At 52.0% G+C, this 22,792-nt stretch overlaps 1 protein-coding gene across 4 annotated transcripts in view; it reads left to right on the top strand.

Annotated features, from left to right (window-relative positions):
- PAX2 (paired box 2) overlaps positions 1 to 9,645 on the top strand; it is a 76,310-nt gene extending 66,665 nt beyond the window's left edge. For 2 of the 4 annotated variants that reach the window (XM_021699754.1, XM_021699752.1), the window contains 3 exons: positions 6,651 to 6,752; positions 8,946 to 9,032; positions 9,505 to 9,581. In XM_021699754.1, the coding sequence (XP_021555429.1) occupies positions 6,651 to 6,752; positions 8,946 to 9,032; positions 9,505 to 9,581 (266 nt within the window). Of the gene's footprint in view, positions 1 to 6,650; positions 6,753 to 8,945; positions 9,033 to 9,504 lie in introns of all 4 variants that reach the window. The other 2 variants (XM_021699751.1, XM_021699753.1) reach the window with 1 other exon arrangement.
- The last annotated feature ends 13,147 nt before the right edge of the window (positions 9,646 to 22,792 follow it).

Consider the following 22,792-nt stretch of genomic DNA (forward strand, 5'->3'; position numbering starts at 1 on the left):
AGGGCTGGGGTGTCTTCCCCTCTCTCTGAGCCTCAGTTTCCTTCTCTAAAAGATAGCCAGACTCCCTTTCAAGCTTCTGAAAATGTGATACTCGCCAACACTCCCTAGCCTTCTCCCAGGATCCGGAGGCTGCAGCTCCAACCACAGTCCAGCTGAGTTAAAAGGAAGCCACCTCTTGGGGGGTCCTAGGGCAGCAGGCGACCATGGCCCAGATGAGGGCAGTGTGCTGGAAGGAGAAGGGGTGGGAAAAGCATAACTGGTTATACACAGCTGGTTGGCTGACAGGGTGCAGACCTTCCTGAGCCCACACAGATCTGGGCAGCATCCCTGCCTAGGACACAGCAGGGACGAAAGGTCCAGCTGTGTGGGAAGCAAGATCAGCTAGGAGAGCAGCCACCTGAGCTGCGGGCACAGCCCCCTCTGCTGGAACCCAGAGAAGGCAAGGCTCAGGATGAAGAGCTCTGGGGCCAACCCAGTGCCTGGGCTGGGGGCTCTCACGCAGGCACCTCTGCGCCGCCCCACCCCCACCCCCGTAGAAACCTTGGGGAGGATTCAGAAACATGGGAGATAAGAAACAAAATGAAACATATAGAAAACTCTTTTCCTGTCCTTTAAAGGCAGTTTTTACAGATTTAAAGTTTGTTACTTCAGTGTATTATGTAAACTTGGATTGGTCATAAAGTGATCATAATTGGTATAGTCAATGTAAATGTACAGTATATGTAGGCAGTAATTACAAATTTAATAACTGTGTTCTTGGAAGTATTATAAATGCTTGTGTCAAATGCAGGCACAGACTGCCAACCTTGGAACAATCTAATGTCTTCATCTTCACGACCTTATGAGAAGCAGACAAAACTTGAGAATAGGATAGTAAAACAAGAGTTATGTTTTCTGGCCTTAGGGTCCTCCACAGTGTCAAGTGGATAGCAGAAGTGCTCATTTTCAGAGAACGATGCTGAGGAAAAGCATCTCTACACTCACTGAATAGAACTTTTGCTGTATAAATCTATGTCTAGTAAGTCTTGTGGTCTGAGTCATCACGAGGCCAGAGCATCTCTGCCGCTTTGGCAGCTGCGTTTTTATTATTTCCTGGGTCTTGTGGATGCTGACGTTTTCCTCACTTGCAATCAGCCTCTCTGCTCCTTCACCTGTTATTTTCCTGTTCTTTGTATGAGCAGACTTGTCTATTGGTACAATTCAAGTACATTTAAACAAATTGGTGTCTTTCTTATGCCAAAGAACAGGTTCTTTTGCTTTGTTATAAATACTGTTTATCCATATTCGAGTCAGGAATACTTTTGAGAGTATGACAAAAGCCCTATAGATGTTATATATGTGTACCTATAACATTTGATGTACGGCTTTATATGGACCCTGTGAAGCGCATCCATGGAGTCCTATGGAATCAGTGAACCCCAGTTTAAAATCCTTGCTGTAGAAAATGGAAGAACCCGAAGCACGCAAGCAACAAGAAGCAACAAGATGTTGTTTTAGGAAGGATTCACTTAGCATAATCCCAGGTTACTCTCCTGGACCAAATACCTATTTTCTGAGTCTATAATATTCAAGGATGTCATTCTAGAATCAGTTCCCAAGTATACTGCTTGTTCTGTTCATCCAGATTCTGCCATCTACTATCTGTGGAATCTTGAACATAATACTTAGTCCCTCTGAGTTTCAGTTTTCCATCTATACAGTGGGGATTAAAAACAGATCAACATCATTGGTTGATACGAGAATTAAAAGAGGTAAGACATAGAAAATATTTAGGACGGTGCCTAGCTGTAGTAGGTGCTCAGTGAAGGCTAGCTAGTCTAGCTTAAGTAGAAACGCAACTCTGTCCTTGAGTCTTAGAGCTGACAAAACAGCATAAATTATCTGGTGACTGAAATTTTCCAATTTCTTAATAAAGTCATTCCCTTTGCTGTTCTCTGTACTTGTAAGAGGAACTGCACTTAGATTCTCCAAAACAGTTGATTTGATCTGGCCCATTTGGTAAGGAATGTCTGACAAAAGTGCACTGTCTGATTCAGATGCAGTGATTGCTGTAGAAATTGGCTGTAGACTCTTCGGGGACTTCCGCAGTTGAACTGAGAAGACATCCTCATCAAGTACAGTGCTTCTAACACTTCTGGGTACTTTAAGATTCTCAACTACTACTGTTTCTTGAACAGCGTCTTTGTTTTTTAGAAAACTCTCCAAGGAGATTAATACTCCACCCCATGGAGTTTTACTACAGACTTTCAGTGTCAGTATTTTATTCTTTATGTCCTGTTTTTCTTGCCTCGTCTTAATGACGACAGTGACGATAGGAGATTTTTGCTTGTTGGGTGACTTCGTTTCCTTTCCTTCAGCCCTTTTGGGGATTATCTGGCTTCATGTTGTCATTCAAAGCCAGTGTGTGACAGACATAGCTTTGAACGTGGGCTCTCCCGTTTGGCCATGAGGAAGTCATTATGCCTTTGCGCCTCCATTTTCTCAACTTGGAGACAAGGAGGTTAGACAGATCATCTCGAAGGTTCGTCCATCTTTAAAACTTTGTGATCTTAGGAAGCACGTCTCCCACACGAAATACCCATCCCCCTGGTAATATGTGGGTTTTTGTTTTTATCCATTTGTGATTCTTGGTGCTGTTGTCACGTGACCGGCATTGTGGGTGAGCAAAGCACCTTACTGCTCCCTGGCTTCTTTTGGGCGGCACATGCTTTGTAACTGATGTATTTTGCCATGTCGCTGTTTTCTCCTCTTTCTGTGCTTTTGCTTGTTTGTTTTTAGGGGGTGGTTGTGCTTACAGTTCTAGAGCCCGTCTCCGCTCCCCTCTGTCCATCTGTCTGCAGTGCTCTGTTGATTCTTCCTTGCACACCTTCCATTATGCATTCATATCTCTCACTAAAAGAGGCTTGCTCCAAGAATGCTGTGGGCAAATGGTGTGACGGTCTTAGTAATTTGAAAACTTCCTGCAGTATGTGTTTTCCATTGACAATGGTGTTCCAGAAGAATATATGGCTCTGGCAAGAGTTTGGTCAATTTTTTCCTCCTCTTCAGGTGTCCCCTGCGTACTAATGAAGCCATTGGGAGTGCTTTGTATGCGGTGGCTTACGCCTCTGTTGGTTCAGGGCTCCTGACGGGCACCTCTTTATGGTGATGCTGATGTCCCAGGATAGAACAGCACGGCTGTGTGCCGAACACTGGGAAGCAAGTATGCTTCTTCCTCATCATGGGCCTCTTCTCTCACATTTTAAAAATGTCTGAATGGCACTTCCCGGATTCAGTTTTTTAACCAGAATTTAGAAGTGTGTCTTTCAGTGAACAGTTCTCAGGGCAACTTGCAGCAAGCAGAAGTTTCTGTATGCCGCAAGTTAGCCTGTTTTGCGAGAGGAAAAGCCAGTGGAAATAAACATCGCGATAGGGTAACTCCAGGTTAGCTGGAGACACCTTTCTAGGCATCCGGCCTTTCTTCCTCTCTCCTGAAGCCAGGTAGGGAATTGTGTGACAAAACCTTAGATTACAAGGAATTCACGTGTGACAGCTTGTAGGAACCAGGAGGCCGAAAATCAGAATTCGGGCGCATTTAAATTCCTGTTTTTAAAGAAAGAAGCCTACTTCTTTCTCTGAATGCTCTGTAGGCATTAAGATCACAAGACCAGGAGGAATTGGGTTTCTATATCTTTTTAATTGCAAAACCTCTGCCTCTTCCCTAACTCTCCTCTGTCTTGGGGCCTTTTGACCAACAAATGCTATATTATTAATCTCTCAAGGAATTGATAGATATTGCTGTCCTCGTCCACTTCAGACCCACTCCACTGAGAGATGGGCAGGAGGAATAAAACTGTTATTAGCAGTAGAAGTCAGTGAAAGAAAACCCACAACAAAGCAGATGCAGATTCTTTCTTCTGTCTCCCTGGGAGTCTGAAGTGATCTCTTGTCTGACAGTTCTGCTCTGTTGTCTGTTCTTGAGTTTTAGGAAATGTAAAATCTTCGCTATATTAGGTATACAGGAGAAACGTTCTATTTCATGATAAAACTGAGTCACAATAAGTCACTGTCATCTCTCCCCATCTTATAAAAATTCATAATCCCTGTTCAGACTGTTTTTAGAGAAAAAGCAGATTTCAGCATTTACGTTTTGTCCCAGCCTTTACCTCTTCAAAGGAGACCAACACACATGAAACAATTAGAAAACAGTACAACCCACCTGGAATTGGCTATGAGTGCAATAAAGTGATAGAGAATCAATCAGTAAAGTATTTACTGAGCATCGTTTATTGATTTCTCAGCTATGCAAGACAGAGCAGAAGACGAGACCCTGCCCTCAGTTCGATTATGGTCTATTTGAGGAGGCGAGCCATAATATGAAACAGGTCTGATGCCTTACGGAATGTAATGACGTGGTCAACCATGCAGCACAGACACTGTAGAAGTTTAGAAGAAAGAAACTTCCCTGATGGGTAGAATGGTAGGCATTTTAAGGCTTGAGTTGGAAAGAGAGGGGAAACTATGAGGAAGAAGAAAATGATACAGCAAAAGCACAGAGAGTTTCCACAGCACACACGTCTGTGAAAACAGTCCAGCCAAACCAGGCGGAGTGAGAATCCGAGCTGAGAAAGTCAGATGGGGAGAGTACTCAGGAGGCTTTGAAAGCCTGGCAGAGTGTAGATTCTAGCTGTGGACTACAGAGAATCAGTGGTGGTTTTCACAAGGGAAGTGATATGTTGAAAGCAACGTTTCATGAGGACTAGCCGGGCAGCCACACCTGGGATAGACTGGAGGGGCAAGAATGTGCAGGCAGGAAATACAAGCAAAAGCGCTGTTGTGGCAGACCAAGGGCTCGTGCTCAGGAGCTGAGCTCTGGAGGCTGTAGACGAAACGGAGATGGGGCCAATGTAACAGACATTGCTAAGGGGAATTGGTAACACTTGGTGACTGACTTCATCCAGAGGGGAAGGACACAGGCTATACCAAGAAGGATTTCAGGGCACCTGGGTGGCTCAGTCAGTTAAGCATCTGACTCTTGATTTCGGCTCAGGTCATGATCTCAGGGTTGTTCAGGGTCATGAGATCGAGCCCTGTGTCGGGTTGGGAGTGGAGCCTGCTTAAGATTCTCTCTCTCATGCTCCCTCTGCCCCCCCCGCCCCCGTCCCCCCGCCCACGAGTGCTTTCTCTCAAAACAAAAGAAGGATTCCAAAGTTTTTTGGTTTGGTGGTCTTCAAGAAGTTCTTCGACACACCTGATTGGGGGGAAGATGAGTTGGCTTTTATTCCCATTAGGTTTGAGGTGACAGTGGGACAGCTGATGAAAATGTTCAGCAGGCAGCTGGAAATACAAAAAGCTGAGCTGAAGCTTTGTATACTTAGGGAAAGATGAATCACTCAGATGCGTTAAGGGAGGAGTGAGGAAACTCAGGTCTCAGAAAAGTAGGAGATGAGGTGAAATTCAAGGATAGAGTGGCAAGGAGAGCAAGGGGCGCTTTGGAATAGCCATAGGGAGGATGAAGACTAGGGCAACTGATGAAAAGAAAATGAGCTGGGCCAGATATGCATAGTTCTTCCCCCAGCCACACTTTGCCTTCTCAGGGCCAGACAGAGGCACTAGGGTGGGAGAGTGGCACAGGCTGAAGAGGATAAGGGGGATCTGGAGAGGATAAATGGCACCCAGGAGAGCATCACATTGTCTCTAGGGCATGGAAATGTGGGAGAGGGAAGAGGGCAAATTATTGTCATTAAAGATTGGGGCATAAATTGCAAGTCAGGTGGTGATCCCTTCGTGGCGCTGGAGGGGACAGGCAAGGAAAGGAGGCCACTCAGGTGTAGCTGTGTCCCAGAGATGTCTGTGGACTAGGGTGGCTCCCTAATATTGGCTTGCTTTACCTTCACTCCAGGACACTGCTAAGGAAAGCCCTGCCTCCCACCCTCCAGACTCTGGCTAGCAGAATTTTCCAGGGACAGAAGTCCAGCAGCTCGTGGGGGGAGCAGGTTCTGCTCATTGGAACTTAATCTGATCCACTTGAACTGTTGGCTCAAAGCTCCTGGTTTTCACTTCAGGGATGGTTTTCTATCGTTTAAATGCCATAAACCCTAACAGCAAAATAGCCCACTGGCTGCACAACCCCCCTCCCCCCACTCTCCACACCTGCCAGGCCCAGCACCTGCAGCTCTACCCAGAGGGGACAAGGAAGACCATCAGCCCCAGTACAGGTGGGGGTGGGGGTATCCTCCAAGCCTGAAGGAAAGATGGGGTGCTAGAGAGGTGAGCAAGATGATAGAGGTCCATTTGGCTTCTGGAGAAACCACAGCTGAATATGTGGCCTGAGAGGAGGAATAAAAGCAGGTCATCTCCCTCCCTTCTCCGTCTGGGTTTGGGCTACGAAGAGACACAAGCAAGGGGAAACACATGTGCACATAAACGCACACAGAGAGACGCAAAGCGCTACGCAGAGCAGAGGTGACAGCCGAACGCAGGGCACTTAGGTAACACGCTTAAACACGTGTCAAGGCACACCCGCACCTGCTCGTTCAGATGTTCTCCCACACGTCGGCGCACAGCTCTTTCCTTTCTAAGACTTTCCTTCCCACGAAGTACCCTGGTGTGAGCAGAGAGGCAGGCCTCTCTCTTCCAGGCCTCACCCCTTCCCCTTTGTGTTTTTCCAGGTCGTGACATGGCGAGCACCACCCTGCCTGGTTACCCCCCTCACGTGCCCCCCACTGGCCAGGGAAGCTACCCCACCTCCACCCTGGCAGGAATGGTGCCTGGTAGGTGACAATTCTGCAGCTGCCTAATTTAGGTGGGGGTGACTAAATTGTGGATGAGCTGCTGAGTGGTCTGTGGTCTGAGGCTGAGGGTGGGGGGAGACCCAACGTCCCTTCCCGCCCAAACCATTGCTGTTCCATCCCTCTCTCCTTAGAGGCTGCAGTTGGTCCCTCATCCTCCCTCATGAGCAACGCAGGGAGGGAGTTTGCAGAAGAGGCCCCTGTGTGCACCCCACTGTATGTCATGCCCCCTCCACAGTGCCCACCCCCCTGAGTCTGTGCCTGGGGAGCACTCAGCCTCAGCTCCTCTCTGTGCCCCAGCCCACCCCCAGCCAGCTGACACTGCTTGGAAGAGCCTGCCCTGGTTTCCATGGAAACTTGGAGCCAAGAACCATTTCCAGGGGCATTGTCAGTCACTCAGACAAAGCCACCCTGGTCCACACCAACCCACAGGGAAAACCAGTGTGGGGAACTGACCCCACCCCAGGGAGAAGAGGGAGCTGGTCCCTAAGGAAAGAGGAACAGAGGACAGGCTATGGCAGGACCCAGAGAGACATTGGCTTCCGAGAGACAAGCTAGAGCACGATGCCTCCTCAGAGGAACCAGGGCCTTCGTTGCTCCTGTGGAGTTGGGTCTGGACTGTGTGGATCAGAGAGGCGGAGGCCGGACTTTGGGTCTGAGGACTGCAGCTGGATGTTGTGCTCTTCCCAACCTCTCACCCCTGATTGGGAGCTGGGCTTGAAGCCAGAGAGTTGAAGTTTCTATTCGCAGAAACACCAAAACACTCTTGTCTTAAAGAGGGTGAGACTCGCTGGGCCTGCAGCCCACTCCTGCTGGCGGCCCTCCCCTGACGCACAACCCCCGTGGTGGGGGAGGATAGAAGAGGGTGACTAGCCCCATTCCCGGATGTCCATCCAGGGACAGCCCCGGCTAAGCAGAGCTTGAGGGGATGGGCGGTGGCAAAGAGGGAGACTGCGGCAGGATGCTATTCCACAGGGGCTGAAGGGAGTTAGAGGGACTGGCTAAGGAGAGCTGCGAGGTGTGGATGAGGGGCTTCCTGCCCAGATCTGCAGTGGGGGTAGAAGTGTTGGGGACAAGGAGATTCTTCTGGGAAAGTCCCAGCAGTGAGCAGGTGGAGGCTGGAGAAGGTCTTAGAGAGGTGGAGGTGAGGGAGGGGGTGTCTGCAAGGAGGTGGGGATGAGGGGAGCGGCAGAGAGCTCATGGTGGCAAGGGGGGAGTCGTTAAACAGAATCTAGTGCTGATGAGGAAATTACACTTGTTTCATTAGCGATGGGGAAGGAGATAGCTCAGTTCCTCTTGGTCACAGTTGAGCTCAGAAGCTCATTATCCTGCTGCACGCATGCTTTCCCTCCTCGTCAATAAACAGGCTTTCCAGTGGCTGCATCCCCCACCCCCACCCCAGCTCCCTCTCAGAGAGGGGCCCCTTCTCCTCTACTTAACCCGCGGTTAGGGATCACTGTAAACAGTCTGGGGTCATCACACAGGAGAAAGGGCGAGGGGGAAACCCGGAGGCCTGGCCTTTCTCCCGCGGAGGGAGGGAAGCAGCTTCCAACGGCTCCCAGCCCACGGGGCCCTCGGCTAAACGCTCACGGACCGGCGGGCAGTCCACCTGCTTCCCACCGCCTCCTTCTCCTGCTGCGTGGCCCATGTATCGAATCTCTGGAGGGAAAGGCGGGAGGGGGTTGTTTCCCAGCAGAGCCCCCACCCCTTGCGTTGGCACCTTGCTGAGATGCCATTCTTAGGACTTTCTGGGACAAAGTGTCCCGAGGGCCTTCCTTTGCCACCTTCCCGTTCCCCCCCCTCCCCCGCCCGCTTCCACCCCGTGGGGCTATGGCTCCTAGAACCAGAGTGTCTACTAAAAAGGCCCTGGCCCGCAAAGCAGCCGGGTAGACGTGCTGGGACCCGGAACAAACCCTTCCCTGGTGGTCCGGAGCGCCACCTCGGGGAGCCCCAAGCCCCCAGGCCCATGTCCGTGCTTCTGCACCCTCCCCACCATGGGCTCTCCCCACGCAGACCCGGTGGATTGCTCTGCCTCCGTCTGCCCTCACGCCCTTGGCGGGCATTCCTCTGCCCGCCGCACCTGCACCTCGGACCCGGGGGAGGCCGCTGGCCGGGCACGTCGGGTCCGCCCCGGCGTTGCGCGTGTCTGATCCCCACTCCACCACCCTCCCGCAGGGAGCGAGTTCTCCGGCAACCCGTACAGCCACCCCCAGTACACGGCCTACAACGAGGCTTGGAGATTCAGCAACCCCGCCTTACTAAGTGAGTACGCCACCTGGCTGGCCGGCGGCTCAGCGCGTCAGCCCGCGGACCAGCTCGGCCGGGCTGCTTCCGACGCCGGGCCGACTCCCCGCGACCCAACGTTCGGGTGCCGGGCGGGCGGGCTCGTTAGTGCAGCACTGAGGTCCCGGGATCCCTTGAGGACGCCCGCGCCTCCCGCCCCTTCCCTCCTTTTCTCTCCCTCCCCCGGGGCTAGAAGGCTCTGCGCCGCCGCCACCCTCGGTCCCTCTAGAAGGTCCCCCCACTCGGGCGGCGGCGGTCACCGATCGATCGGGTCCCTCTCCCACCGGTGAATGAAGCTCTCCCGGGGGCGACCGGCCCCGTAGCCCAACCAAGGTGTCCCTGCCCCGATCCAGCCAGACCCCAGCCCCGGGAGGTCTTTGCTTTTCTTTCCTTTTTTGTTCTCCTGTTTGTCCTCTCACCCAGCCCATTCTTCTCCTGTGTTAACTTCCAGGTTCCCCTTATTATTATAGTGCCGCCCCCCGGGGCTCCGCCCCTGCCGCTGCTGCCGCTGCCTATGACCGCCACTAGTTACCGCGGGGACCACATCAAGCTTCAGGCCGACAGCTTCGGCCTCCACATCGTCCCCGTCTGACCGCCCACCCCGGAGGGAGGGAGGACCGACGCGACGCGATGCCTCCCGGCCGCCGCCCCAGCCCCACCCCCATCCCAGGAACCCTGCAGCCCTTCACACCACCCCGTCGAAGGCCGGACAGGACGGGTGGAGCCGCGGGCGGGACCCTCAGGCCCGGGCCCGCCGCCCCCAACCCCGCCCGCCGCCCCTCCCCGCCTGCCTGGACCGCGCGGCGTCGAGAGGAGGGCGCGCCCCAGCTCGCCCGGGCTTGGCCGGAGCCGGCCCCGGAACGGACCAGCCACGCCGCCCGACCCTGGCCGGGCCCGCCGCTGCGCGCGGGGGACACGTTTCTGTGACACACAATCAGCACGGACTGCAGCGCGGCCCAGCCCCCGGAGCAGCCCGCCTCGGAAGCTCCGGCGCCGGGAGGCTTCGCTGGAGGGACTGGGCGAAGGAAATTAAGAACAAAACGATTTTCTGCAGAAGGAGGAAGAGCCCCCTGCCGAACCCTCCGGGAAGAGTCCTTACCCTCGCGCTAGCCGGACTGCCCCCACCTTCCGAGTGTGCCCTGCCCCGCGAGGTGGAGTGGAATGGGGGCGTGGGGTCCGGGCTCTTGGGACGGGGGTTGGGGTCGTCAGGTCTTCCCGAAGTTGGGACCCAAGGCACGCAGGCCCCAGCAGCGCGCACCCACCGAGCCCTACTCTTGGCTCTTCCCCACCCCACCTGAACGGCCTGGTTCCCCAGGGTCCAGGCACTCCTACTAGGGACCGGACTCTCAACCCCACCTTGCCCCTACCTCAGCGTCTCTTCCATCTGCCGACCTTCCATTCTCCCCTCATGCCCGTCCTTTTCCCATCCCACGACGCTCCCCATCTCTCCTCCCTAACTCCTGGCCCCTTCCGAGGCTCTCCAGTGCCTGCCGCAGGACCAGTTTCCGTAGGCCGCGGGCACTGGTCTGGCCGAGCGGCTCCTGGACGTCTCCTCCCCCGACACAGACTCGCGATCTGCCGGTGGTAGGAGCCGGTTCTGAGCTGCGGCGGGGTGGAAGTGGGGGCTGCCCAGTCCACCCCCACCCCCACCCCCAGCCCCAGCCTCCTCCTCCGGCAGGAACTGAAGAGAACCGCGAAAAGTCTGCATTTATTTAATATGATGGTCTTTTGCAAAAAGGAAAAACAAAACAAAACAGAAACTCAACAGGCTGCTGCTTTGTAGAAAGACGGTGTGTGTCGTGTGAAGGCGAAGCCCCGTGTATATAAGCCCGCCCCGCCGCCCCGCCCCGCCCCGCCCGGTAGAGTCCCCGCTGCCCGCCCGCCCTGCCTGTAGATACGCCCCTCTGTCTGTGCTGTGAGAGTCGCCGCTCGCTGGGGGGGAGGGGGGGGACACAGCTACACGCCCACTAAAGCACAGCACGTCCTGGGGGAGGGGGGCATTTTTTATGTTACAAAAAAAATTACGAAAGAAAAGAAATCTCTATGCAAAACGACGAACATGGTCCTGTGGACTCCTCTCGCCTCTGTTTCGTTGGCTATTTCTCTGTAATTCCGTGTTTTCGCTCTCCTCGACTCTCTCCTCCGCATCTCTCCCCTCTCTCCATCTCTCTCTGCCCTGCTTCTCGCCCCCTCTATCTCTGTCTCTCCGTCTCTGCCCCTCCCTCGGCCTCTCCCCCAGCCCCGCCCCGGCCACCTGGCCCACGCAGGCCAGCTCCGAGGCGGCAGCTCCAGCCCCGGGCTCGCCACCCGCCCCCGGCCGTGCCCCGCGCGCCCTGGGCCGCCGGCGGCCGGGCCGCCCCGCCCCGTAGTTGCTCTCTCGGTAGCGGCGATGCGCCCTGCATGTCTCCTCACCCGTGGATCGTGACGACTCGAAATAACAGAAACAAAGTCAATAAAAGTGAAAATAAATAAATAAATAAATAAATAAATAAATAAAAATCCTTGAACAAATCCGAAAAGGCTTGGAGTCCTCGCCCAGATCTCTCTCCCCTTCGAGCCTTTTTATTTGAAAAGGAAAACGAGAAAAGAGAATAGTTTAAGGGAACTGCCGGCGCCCGGCCAGGCTCCGTGGCCCGAGCGGGGCGGCGAGGGCGCTGAGGTTCAAACTGCGAGGCCCGGTCCGTCCAGTCCCTGTGGAGCCGGCCCCGCAGGGGCCCCAGCCCCAGGACCCAGCCGAACCCTCGAGAGATGCCCTGACAGCTCTGGTCTGCTTAGCCACTTCCAGCGCGTCGGTTCGTTTTCTTTTCTTTTTCTTTCTTTCTTTTCTTTTCCTTTTTTTTTTTTTTTGTGCACATGAGAAATAAAATAATAATAAATAATAATAATAATAATAATAATAATAATAAAATTTTGTATGTCACTCCCCTTGGCTCCAGGTTTGTCTCTCCCTGTCTCTGGGATAGGCCTCCCCTCACACTGTCGATCCCAAATAACCCCCCCGTGACCCTCCCAACGGCACTCCCACTGCGACCGACGTCCCACCCTCTCGCCGAGACCCTCTCGGTGGCGGCCCAACGCAGGCGGACGCGCAGACGCCTGCGCCCTTTGCTCGCTACCCGCACCGCCCTCCCCGCCCTGGGGGCAAGGAGTTTCGCTTTCCAAAACTTAACAGAAACGTCGAGTTACGCGTCTGTACCAGGCCGGTTCGGTCGCCCTGCCTCTCCACCCGCCCCAGATTTAGGGTTCAGGCTCTCAGAACGCGACGTCGGAGGCGCTCTCCCCACGGGTGGGGGTGTCCGCCGCGCAGCCGCAACTTTATCCCCCGAGTCCGCGGAGACCGCACGCGCCCGCCACGAGTTTCCTCGCCGAGCATTTACTTGAGGGCCGGACCGTGCCGGGCCCTGCGGAGACCCAGGGACAACCTGCCGCTCACGGGACCTCGCGCGCCCTTGGGTCCGTCCCGGGGAGGGCGCGCGGGCGCTTATGTCTGTGTCGGTAGGTGGCTTCTGTTTCTGTTTGCGTGGGTCTGTCCCTGGGAGGGTCTGGCGGTGCGGAAGTAGGAAAACGGTTTTGTTTTTTCAGACACTCTTACTGTTCTTGTCCCCCGGTGTCCAGGGAACGATCTTGTGTCTCTGTACCTGTGTCTGTTCCTGCGTTGGGGAGGGATGGAGTGATTGTAGTGATTGTCCAGGATTATCCAGGCTGCATCCGAGATATTTGGAAGGGGTCCGCCCCTCTATCTCTTTAGCAGCCTCCCAACTCCAGCCCTCCCACAAAGGCCACAGTGTCCACCTGGTCTCTGCTCTTGGAGACTTTCTTTCTCCGCCCTGGGGAAACCTGTCCCTTAGCCCCCATCTCTGCCTCTTCCCACTTGAAAGGCTGTTGACACTCTGAGCTGCCAAGGATGGCAAACAAGGCCTGGAGGCTGACTAAGGAGTGACCTTCTCCCTTGGCTCGTGTCTCCCAGACACCTCCTTCCCACCAGGATCCCAAGACTTTTCTTTCCCCAAGCCCATTTGCTCAGCTTCAGCCTCATCATGGGCCTTCAGGAGGATATGAAGGGTCCCCAACAAATCAGCAAGCCCCTAATCAAGTCTATTCCCTCTCTTCTCCCTCTCCACCTAGGTCTCCTCCCTATTCCCCATCTCATCAAATGACAGTCCCATTGTCCACCCTGCTCTGTGCTGCTCCTTTTGATCACAAGTCTCCTAGAAGGGTGTCTTCAAACTTCTTTGATCATACACACTATCAGTAAAAAGAATTCTGAATGTGTGCTCCCAATATAGGTATATTTACTTATGTACCAATTCCATAAATATACTACTGGACTAACATTATGAATTTTATAGGACAAAAAATAGAAAAAGGATACAATTGGAATACATAGAAATAGAAGTTCTAATGTTCTCATCTCATGCCTAAATGGATAATTTTGCACTCCCTGGAAAATATACACCCCGCTTCAGAGACCTTGCTTAGGATCCATCAAAACCCAACATGGCCGAACTCCTGGCTATTGCCCGATACCCAGTCGTGAGTTCCTGGAAGTTGTCAGGACGCTGGGTTGGCCCAGCCAATACTGCCCCTCATCATATGTAGCAGGCTACCTGGCCCCCAGTGCCTGGCTTTACCTCCGGGTGCCCCAGACTGGGAACCCTGCCCTGCCCAACCCATTGAATTAGGAAGCCAGAGCCTTCCGTGGGCCCCACCAGAACTCCTTACATTCTGTTCTATTTCTGGTCACCTTCAGACCAGATTGGACAGCAAGGATCCCACTGTCTACAGTGACCACTTTTGCCCAGAAGTTTTCATGCTGTGTTGTGCCCCTCTTGAGGTACTGATTTCTGCTTGGAAATCTGAGGGGCCCCTCCAAGCATGTTCTGTACTCTTTGGCCAGTTTTCTGTTCTAACTGCAGCCCCATTTACCCACCTCAAACACAAATGGGGCCCGCTTCAGTATTCCCCAGAACTCACCTAATTCTGACTCTGCAGGTCCTGTCCCCGCCCCACCCCCACAGAGTTCCCAGCTGAGGTACACCAAGTATGACAATTAGAAACAGATGAAGGAAGGTGTCCTGGGTTGAAGGAACAGCAGGAGCCAAGACATGGAGGCATGGAAATATACCAGATAAAATGTGGCTGGAGTATCAGGTGCCTGGGGAGAGTCAGAGCGGGTAGAGGGAGATGGCAGGAGATGAAGCGTCGAAGTAGTTTAGAGTCAGGACACTGGACTGGAAATGTCAAAATGATATTCATCACTTAACACGGCTCCTTTAGGGAAGCTGCCCCACTCCCAGCCCCTCCTGCCCATGTAGACACCGTATCTGTACTCTGCTACTGGAACTGGACTCTAGCACAAATCCAAGCCGAGCCAATCAGGACAGGACACAGGACGCAGGAGAGAATGAGGACATTCCCCGAGGGAGCAAAGCCCAGTGGAGGCCCCGAGGGGATTCCCCAGCCTTTGTCACCTCAGTAAAGGACAGCTCCAGTCTACCGCTCACTCAGGCCAGAAGTTCAAATCTGCCCTCACGCCCTTGTCTTTCCCATCTCACATCTGAGCCCCCAGCACAACCAGACAGCTCTACCTTTAAAAGAGGCACAGAATTGGACCACTTCTGACTACCTGCCCTGTACTGTCCTAGTCCAAGCCACCACGATCCTTTAGCTGGGCTTGCAAAAGAACGTTCTAATTGGTCTTTCTGCTTCCATCTTTGCCCCACCCACCCCAGCCCATTCTCCCCCTAGCAGCCAGAGTGATGCTCCAACATGTAGAGCAGATCATGTCCCTCCTCTGCTCAGAGCCCTCCAGTGGCTCCCCTTCTCCCGCAGAGTTCAAGTCAGGACCCTAAAACTGACCTACAAAGCCCTGCGTGTTCTGGCTGTCTCCCCCTCGCCCCCACCCCCACCCTACCCCCACCGCTGCTGGTAACTCACCTCCCATGACCTCCTTCAGCTCACCAAGCTTGGAGCTCGCTGGCCTCTGCATAAGCGCTTCAGTTACTCCAAGCATGAGCCTTCTCAAGACATTTGCGCTCGACGTGCCTCCCCGACCCCAGACAGCCCCCCACTTCTTTAAGGGCTCTGCTCCAAATTCCCTTATCAACAGGGCCTTCCCTGACCAGTTTAAATAAATTAGTGCACACACACCCTCACTCTGTTCCCTTCCCCAGCTTCTCCATACTCTACTACGCCTGACAGGTTGTGTTTTATTGGTTTCTGTCTTGTCCTCTCCCATTAGAATGGGAGCTCCACGAGGACAGATTTTTGTCTGATCTGTTTGCTGCTCTATCACCATGACTGGACAGCGTTTGGCACACAGGTGTTCAACAAACGATGATGGACAAATAAACGAATGGAGTGATGGGAACAGGAAATCAGGAGTAAGCAGGAGGCTGACTCAGGGGAGAGAAACAGAGAAGAGAGTGAGAGATGGTAGGAACCCTCAATCACCTGGAGGAGGAGGATGACCTGCAGAGAGCAGCCGAGTGGCTAACAGAGGAGATGAGAAAGGACAGATGCTGCTCCTACTTTTCTAGAAGCCCAGGGGTTTGATGTGATCACTGAACTCCTTAAACAACTCCCCCTATTACCTAGGGTGACTTTTCCTTACCACAGAAGCACCCACCATTGTCCCCATGGGGGCATCAAGGGTGCACCCCTTCATCCACTGGGAAACGGTCCCTCTACCTTCTTGTGTAGCTCTTGTGGAGCTGTCCATCAGAGCGCCCCATCAGCTCTTGACCACAGAGATGGGCCTGAGACCCACATCTGCCCAAAGGGGACCTCACATCCCTATCCAAAGCACATAGTCCTCAGGTTAGGAGCAGAGTCCTCTCAGAAGGCTCATTACTGGGGACTGGAAGAGAGAGTTTCTCTTCTCTTGGACTGTCAGCTAAAAGGATTAAGGGCTTTGGACCCCTAAGGACGGCCCCCTAGCACATGGAGAGAGCAGACCCACTCGGAGTCAGGCAAGAACACACAGAGCTGAGAGAGGTAGAGAGAAAAAAAGCTCTGGTGGTATCGTCCAAGCCTCTGGAGCCAACTAGGCCAGAAACAAGACCACTTTGGGACTTCCAGAGTCATAAGCCAGTATATTCTCCTTATTTCACCTAAGCAGAAGTGTTGAATGTCTGTCCATTGTAGTCTAAAAGGGTCTGACTTAAATAGTTCTGGAGTGCAAATGCCCTGTGAAGTACTTTGGATTTTTTTTTTCTATAGTCCATGAGAGCTGCAGAAAGTTTTTGAGCAAGAGAGATGGTTTAAAAGGCCTGCATTTTTGGAAGAGCTCTCCGTCCATATGTGAGGAGTGGGATATGAGAAGAGACAGTGGGTACAGAGAGACCTGTACGAACTTACTTTGGTGGCCCAGGCAAGAGATGGTGGTGGTCCGTCTACACTCAGGATTCACTCAGGAAGGACACTGGCATGGAAAATGGTATGGTTATATTTTTAAATAAAAAAGAAAAGAAAAGTGCCAAACAGTAGATATGCCATATAAGAAAGAGGAAAAATAGAAATAATTTGCATCTATATACATAAACATTGGAAAGATAAACAGCAGTCTTATAAAAATGTTTGCTCTGGGTGGGGAACAGTGTGGATGCAGACCCAGTAAGAGGAAGGTGTCTGTGAGTATATACCCTTTTAATGTAATTTTAATTTTATTGAAAAATGAAATTTAAATTAAAAATGTAAAGAGACAATCAGGTCCTTGACACATATAAGCGTAATTGTTCAGTGAATAAACCAAATTTTGCTTTTTTGCTGTACAACTGAGTAAAAGGCCATTGGATTTGGTGAATAGGTGACCAGAAGGCTAGTGCTTTCTAAAGGGGGGAGGGAGGGGAGGGGGGGCAGTGGTGGCAGGGAGAGGTAGCTAAGACCTGAGGAAGCAGGAGGCAGAGGGTAAACAATTCTTTGGAAAGGTTTGGAGGGAGAGGGACTTGGGATGATGTGGTTGGCGAGCTCAAGGGAAGGTTCTTTCGCAGGGCTGTGGACAAGCCTGCTGGCTAAGGCAGAGGGTGGAAGACAGGGGTAGGTGGTGAAGATGTTTGGAGATGGATGTGAGAGGCTTATGGAAGGAGGTCTGAAAGAATAGGGCCAAGGCGTAGGGGTGAGGGATGGGGAGGACCCAGAGAATGCTACTGGGGAAAGGAAGGTCATAAGGGGAAGGGAGCTGCTGGGGTTGCTCCGAGGGATTGCAGGAGGCCCAACAGCTGTCTGCGCAGAGTGTGGGGAGCAGGGCTGGGCCCAGCCTTGAGGAGGGTAGAGTTTTGGAAGAATCTCCCGGGGATTCAGAAGGAAGTCTAAGAGCAGGAGCGTGTTGCCAGCCAGCAGCAGGGAGAACACACACGAGTGGTAGATCTCTGGCTCCCCTTGCCCAGGCTGGTTCCATCTCTCGGGACACAGCAGCTAGACTTCCAAGATTACGTTGCTCCTCCCCTTCCGACCTGATCCACATCCCCCTCCTCCACGTGGCCTCCTTACCTGACAGAAGCCTAGCAGCAACTCGGGCCCATTTTCATGGTCTGATCTTGGTGACTGTCCCTCCGCAAGTGTCCCGGCACAGCCTCAACTGCCTCGTAGGAGAGGTCTGTGGAAGAACCATCCCCAGCCCTCCCCCCTCAAGGCATTCCCAGCCCCCATATGCAACCTAAAGGGGGGATGACACGCACGTGTGCATGGAGGCATCTCTAAGCCAAGAACAGAAGGGACCTAAAAGTTGGCTAGGTGACCTTCAATGAGGCCCCTTCCTCTCTCTGTGCCTTAGTCCCCTCATGTGCAAAAACCAGATGGTGCTAGGACTCCTTCCCACTTGGACATCCTAGGCTTCTATAGTTGTATACTAGAGGTGCTCGGGCAATCTCTGTGACCAGAGGAGTTTGAGAAAGCTCCGTGGAAGTGGAGTGGGTACATTCAGATGGTGAAGGGGATGGAGTGTTTTTTTTTTAACTGTAGAAGGAGGAGGCATGGATTTATTTATGTGTTGCCATCTCTCCCATCAGGGAGTTAGTACTGCCTTTTCCTATCTCTCTTCCCAGTGTCTGCTCAGAGGTCTCGAGGGACAGCGGCTGCAACCATTGAGACAGGAAAGTGGTGGGGTCCATTGAGGGTGCAAGGTAGGGGACTAAGGGAGGAAGACAAAGGAAGCAGCCATTTGGGGCCAACTACATTCCCTGCCTCCCCCCCACACCCCCACCTGCCCAAAGCATCCCAATACCCTAATTAGCCAGTCCCTTAGGCCCCTGTTAGCCAGGCCGGCTGAGCGCCCAACTCCCAGGGGACCAGCCCCCTTACCCCCCAGACTAATCAGTCCTTTGCTCCTTGAGTGCATGAGCGTGTGCGTGCACGTGTGCACACACATACACACACACACCTTTATTCTCTCCCAGAGTCCCAGGCCCCATTATAGCCTTCAGAGGGTTAATTTAAGGTGGTACTGAATTCTCCCTATGAAGACACCCCCATTTGAGATGACTGAAGAGTTGGGGAGAAGCCAGGCAAAGTTTGGGGGGGTCCTCTCCAGTTGGGGTTTTCTCTCAAACTTGTAGGACCAAGAATGTGTAGCAAAAGATGAAGCCATGAGTGGGGGTGCTCTATGGCACCCCAAGCCCTTGGGCTGGCACCTCTCAGGTCCCTGTCTATGGTCAATATTCACCCCAACCCAGACCCCCTCCTCCCCTTCATCTCCCATTCGTCTCCCCACCCCCTTACCCCCCGACACCCGCACTGTCAGCCCAAACACATGATAAATTGCCCTGTCAACAGAATTCATTCAGGGACCAATTAATTCCACAGAAATGAACCAGGAGCCATCAGTTGCTGAAAAACTCAGAGTGCAGGGAGCGGAGGGAGGGGGTGCAGGCGGGGGGGTGGGCGGTAGAGGAGGGGACGGGGAGGCTGGGGAAGTTAGTCTGACAGAAATTGGTCATTTAATGCTTAAGTGCACGCTAGACAGCCCTGTCATCGCCCGCGGCCCCCGCGTGGGATTAATTATCAGAGGAGGAGAGGGCAGCCCAGCCCAGCCCAGCCATCTGTCACCAACCAAGGCTAGAGTCACCCAGGACTTGGGCCACCCTGAGTCCACTTCCAAGTCTTCAGGCCTCCTGCTTCCTCAGCTTACATGTCCTCCCAGATACCAATCCTAGGTCCAACCTCATGTCTTAGACCCTCAGCTGCATTTAGTCAGGCCTCGCCATCAGCTAGCCCAACCAGGAAGTCTTCTTTGACCCTTTGACTGGGTTGGGCCCCCTAACTCCCTGTACTTCCCCATCATTACCCTCAACCATCTTGGGTGACTCTTTTTGTGGAGGCCAAGATATGATTGTCCCACCCATTGATCCTAGTGTAAGGGAATGGCACCATCTTCCACATAACTGCTCAAGCCAGAACCATACTAGTCATCCTTGACTCTCTGCTCTCCCTCATCCCTCTCATTCAATCAGAATCCAAGTCCTGTCAGTTCAACCTCCTGTAAACATATGAAATCTGAGTCAGCTGCTTCTAGCTCCTCACTACCACCTGCTCTCCTGATTTAAGGCTCTTGCTAGTAGCTAATATTATCTTTAAAAATACAAATAATATCCTCTTGTGCCCCTCCACATGCATGCACGCTGGTGCACGCATGCACACACACACACACATACGTACACACACACACACTACCTTCCAGTTTAATACTCTTTGGTGGACGACCATAGACCTATAGGGTGTCAAGTTCAAAGTCTTAACTTGACTCACAAGACACAAAACCCCAGCCTCACCTCCAGCATGCTTCCCCTGCTTTCTCTGCTCCAGGCCCACTGACCTTCCTTTCCAGCTTTGCACACTCTGTTTTCCTCCCAGTCTTCAAACCCCTCCCCCCAAATTAAATTTACTAACTCCTATTCATCTTTGAGACCTCAGATTAAATGTCACTCCCTCCAGGAAGCCTTCCCTGACCCTCTGATGTGCGTTTACAGCTCCCAGACTTCCTCATTCATCAACATGTCACCTTACTTGTGCCTTGTCTGTCTTTCCACAAAAATGTTATTTTCATGAGAATAGAGTCCATGTCTTTATCCTTCTATCCTGGCACTTAATGGATACCAGAAAATATTTGTTGAATAAATAAATTAATGAATAAAGGCCTAACCTTGTCTTGGCTCTATCCCTGGCCTGACTCTGGAGCCACGCTCCCCAGCGTCAGATCATTCCTGGAAACCCAAGACATGCTGGGGTGGCTGGGGAGACGAGAAACCCTCAGGGAACACTCAGGAAACTTGTGAGCCCATCAGACTGACCCAAACCAGCTGTGTTAGCTGGGTTCAGCTGAGGCTGCTGAGAGATGGAGGTTAGAATGGTCAAGAGAATGGCTGGAAGGACTTCCTAGAAGAGCAAAGCCCAGGGTCTGGAAGAAGCATGCTCTGTGCAGAGACATGGGTTGGCTGAAGCATGGGGCTGATCAGAGAAGGAGAGGGTAAAAAAGTTGGAAAGAGAACTTTCCAAATATGATTTTGATATATTTACCAAAGGTTGAACTGACAGGACTTGGATATTGATTGGACGAGAGGGATGAGGGAGGGGAGGCCAGTTTGTGAAGGCAATGAATGCCAGGGTGAGTTTGGCCTTTCTCCTGCCCTTGATGGTGGCAGAGGGTTGGGGCAGTCATGATGGCCAGATGCAAAGTTTGATTTGCAAAGTTAACTCCAGCTGCAGACAGGGTGGTTAAAGGAAAAGTTGAGGCAGAGAAATCATTAGGAGGACAGTACAATTATGAGAGAAAGAGAGAGAGACGGTGACCTGTGGAAAGGTTTGTGATGGAGAAGTCTCCCATGACAGGCAGAGGGGAATGAGGTGAGCTGAGTGATCTCCATCTCCAAGAAGTCCAAGAAGGCCTGGTGGCAGCCTCAGTCAGAGAGCATATCTGGACTTGGCTGCCTATTGGATCTGAAGGTGAGAAAGAGCGAGCAAAGATCTCTGTCTCCGAAGTTTGTTTTCCAAGAGCCTGGATGACTGATGAGGCCATCAGCAGTGGTAAGAAGAGAGGCTGATTTAGTACTAGAAACAATAAGCTCGACTTTGTATACATGCCTGAGTTTGGCAGGCCTGAGCATGATTTCCAATAGATAGAATTAAAGAGCAGTAGCTCAAGGGTGTGAATTGGCCTTGGGATATAGAATTGGGGTATATACCCTCCTACATTTGCTCTCCTATCATCCAAATTTGCATTTCAGTTTGGATAAGCCAGTGTAATTTTGTGACAAAGTAATAGTATAATTCTCAAAGTGATCCTACAATAATATATATAATGCTGTAAAGATGTGTCATCAGGTACAAGTGATAGTGTAAGGCTTTCATAATGTAATCTAGAAATAAAATAACTCTATGCCAGTTTACTGATCTCAACCAGGAAATGGTGGGTCAATATATTGGCTAACAATATGGGCTGTGTTGTGGTAATGAGGTAACCATGTCATCAGCGATACTGTAAGTGCTGAAATGACTGTAACAAGGCATACGACCCAGCAATAAAATGACAACCTGACATTGTAATCATGTTAACCTGGTAATGAGGTACTGATGCAATGGTGCCATGACTTAATGGCAGAGTAGTGATGATGTCACACAATAGTAAAGCCTCAAGGACAATGGGAAGAAAGAGGCTAGAACCCTTAACCGGAGCCCCGGGGCCCTGAGAACTGAGTGAGAGAGCTCTAAGTTTGAATAGAAGCTTGCTCAGGATGCAGCAGAGGTCTGGAAGCAGCTTCTGGAAGGATGACACAACCCGAGACAGGAAAGAGCTGAGCCAAGAAGGAAAGTTGGCAAGGCCAAAAAGAACGGTGGTGGCTTTGCAGGACAGGACAGGGCTCTGTGGAGCTGGCCTGAATGGAGGGGCCTGGGCTGGGGTCAGAAGGAGGCAGCCCCCGATTGCCGAGTAGTATCTGAGCAACCCTGACAGCGTTCAGTGCTCTGAGTGCTCATTTGGCCCAAGAGGTGTCTGCTCCCTCAGGAGCTAAAGAAGATGGCAAATCACATCCAAATACTTGCAAGATTCTTGGAATCATCAAATTGACCAAAATATAAAAGAAAACCCAGAGCTAATAATAACACAATTGAAAACAATTCACATTTATCCAATCTTTAGCAAGGGCTGGGCACTGTGCTCGGTACTTTCCCTGCATTATCCACAATAACCCCGTTAAGAAGGTTTTATTGTTTCTATTTGATAGAGAAGGATGATGAGACTGGTTAACACACTTGCCCAAATCACATGGCAAGTAAGGGGTAGAGCTGGAATTCAAACTCAGGCCCATTTCCCTTTAAAGCACACCATGTCTTTGCCATTGGGTTTCTGCTTTAATAAGTGCATGTTCCTAAGTAAGAAGCAAACCAGGGAGCAGGTTGAGCCACAACAAAAATACGTAACATATTCCTAGACACTAATTTTATTAAAAGACCAATGTTAAGCTGGATAAAAATATGTATAATAAGCAACCATTTAGTAAGAAAGGAGGAATATGAATACATATACTTATTTACTTACATTTTACAAAATGGAAAGATAAACCAAAAAGGCTTTTTAAAATGTTCATCCTTTGGGCGCCTGGGTGGCTCAGTTGGTTAAGCGACTGCCTTCGGCTCAGGTCATGATCCTGGAGTCCAGGGATCGAGTCCCGCATCGGGCTTCCTGCTCGGCGGGGAGTCTGCTTCTCCCTCTGACCCTCCTCCCTCTCCTGCTCTCTGTCTCTCATTCT

The sequence above is a fragment of the Neomonachus schauinslandi genome, chromosome 6, assembly GCF_002201575.2.
Source record: "Neomonachus schauinslandi chromosome 6, ASM220157v2, whole genome shotgun sequence".
NCBI lineage: Eukaryota > Metazoa > Chordata > Mammalia > Carnivora > Phocidae > Neomonachus > Neomonachus schauinslandi.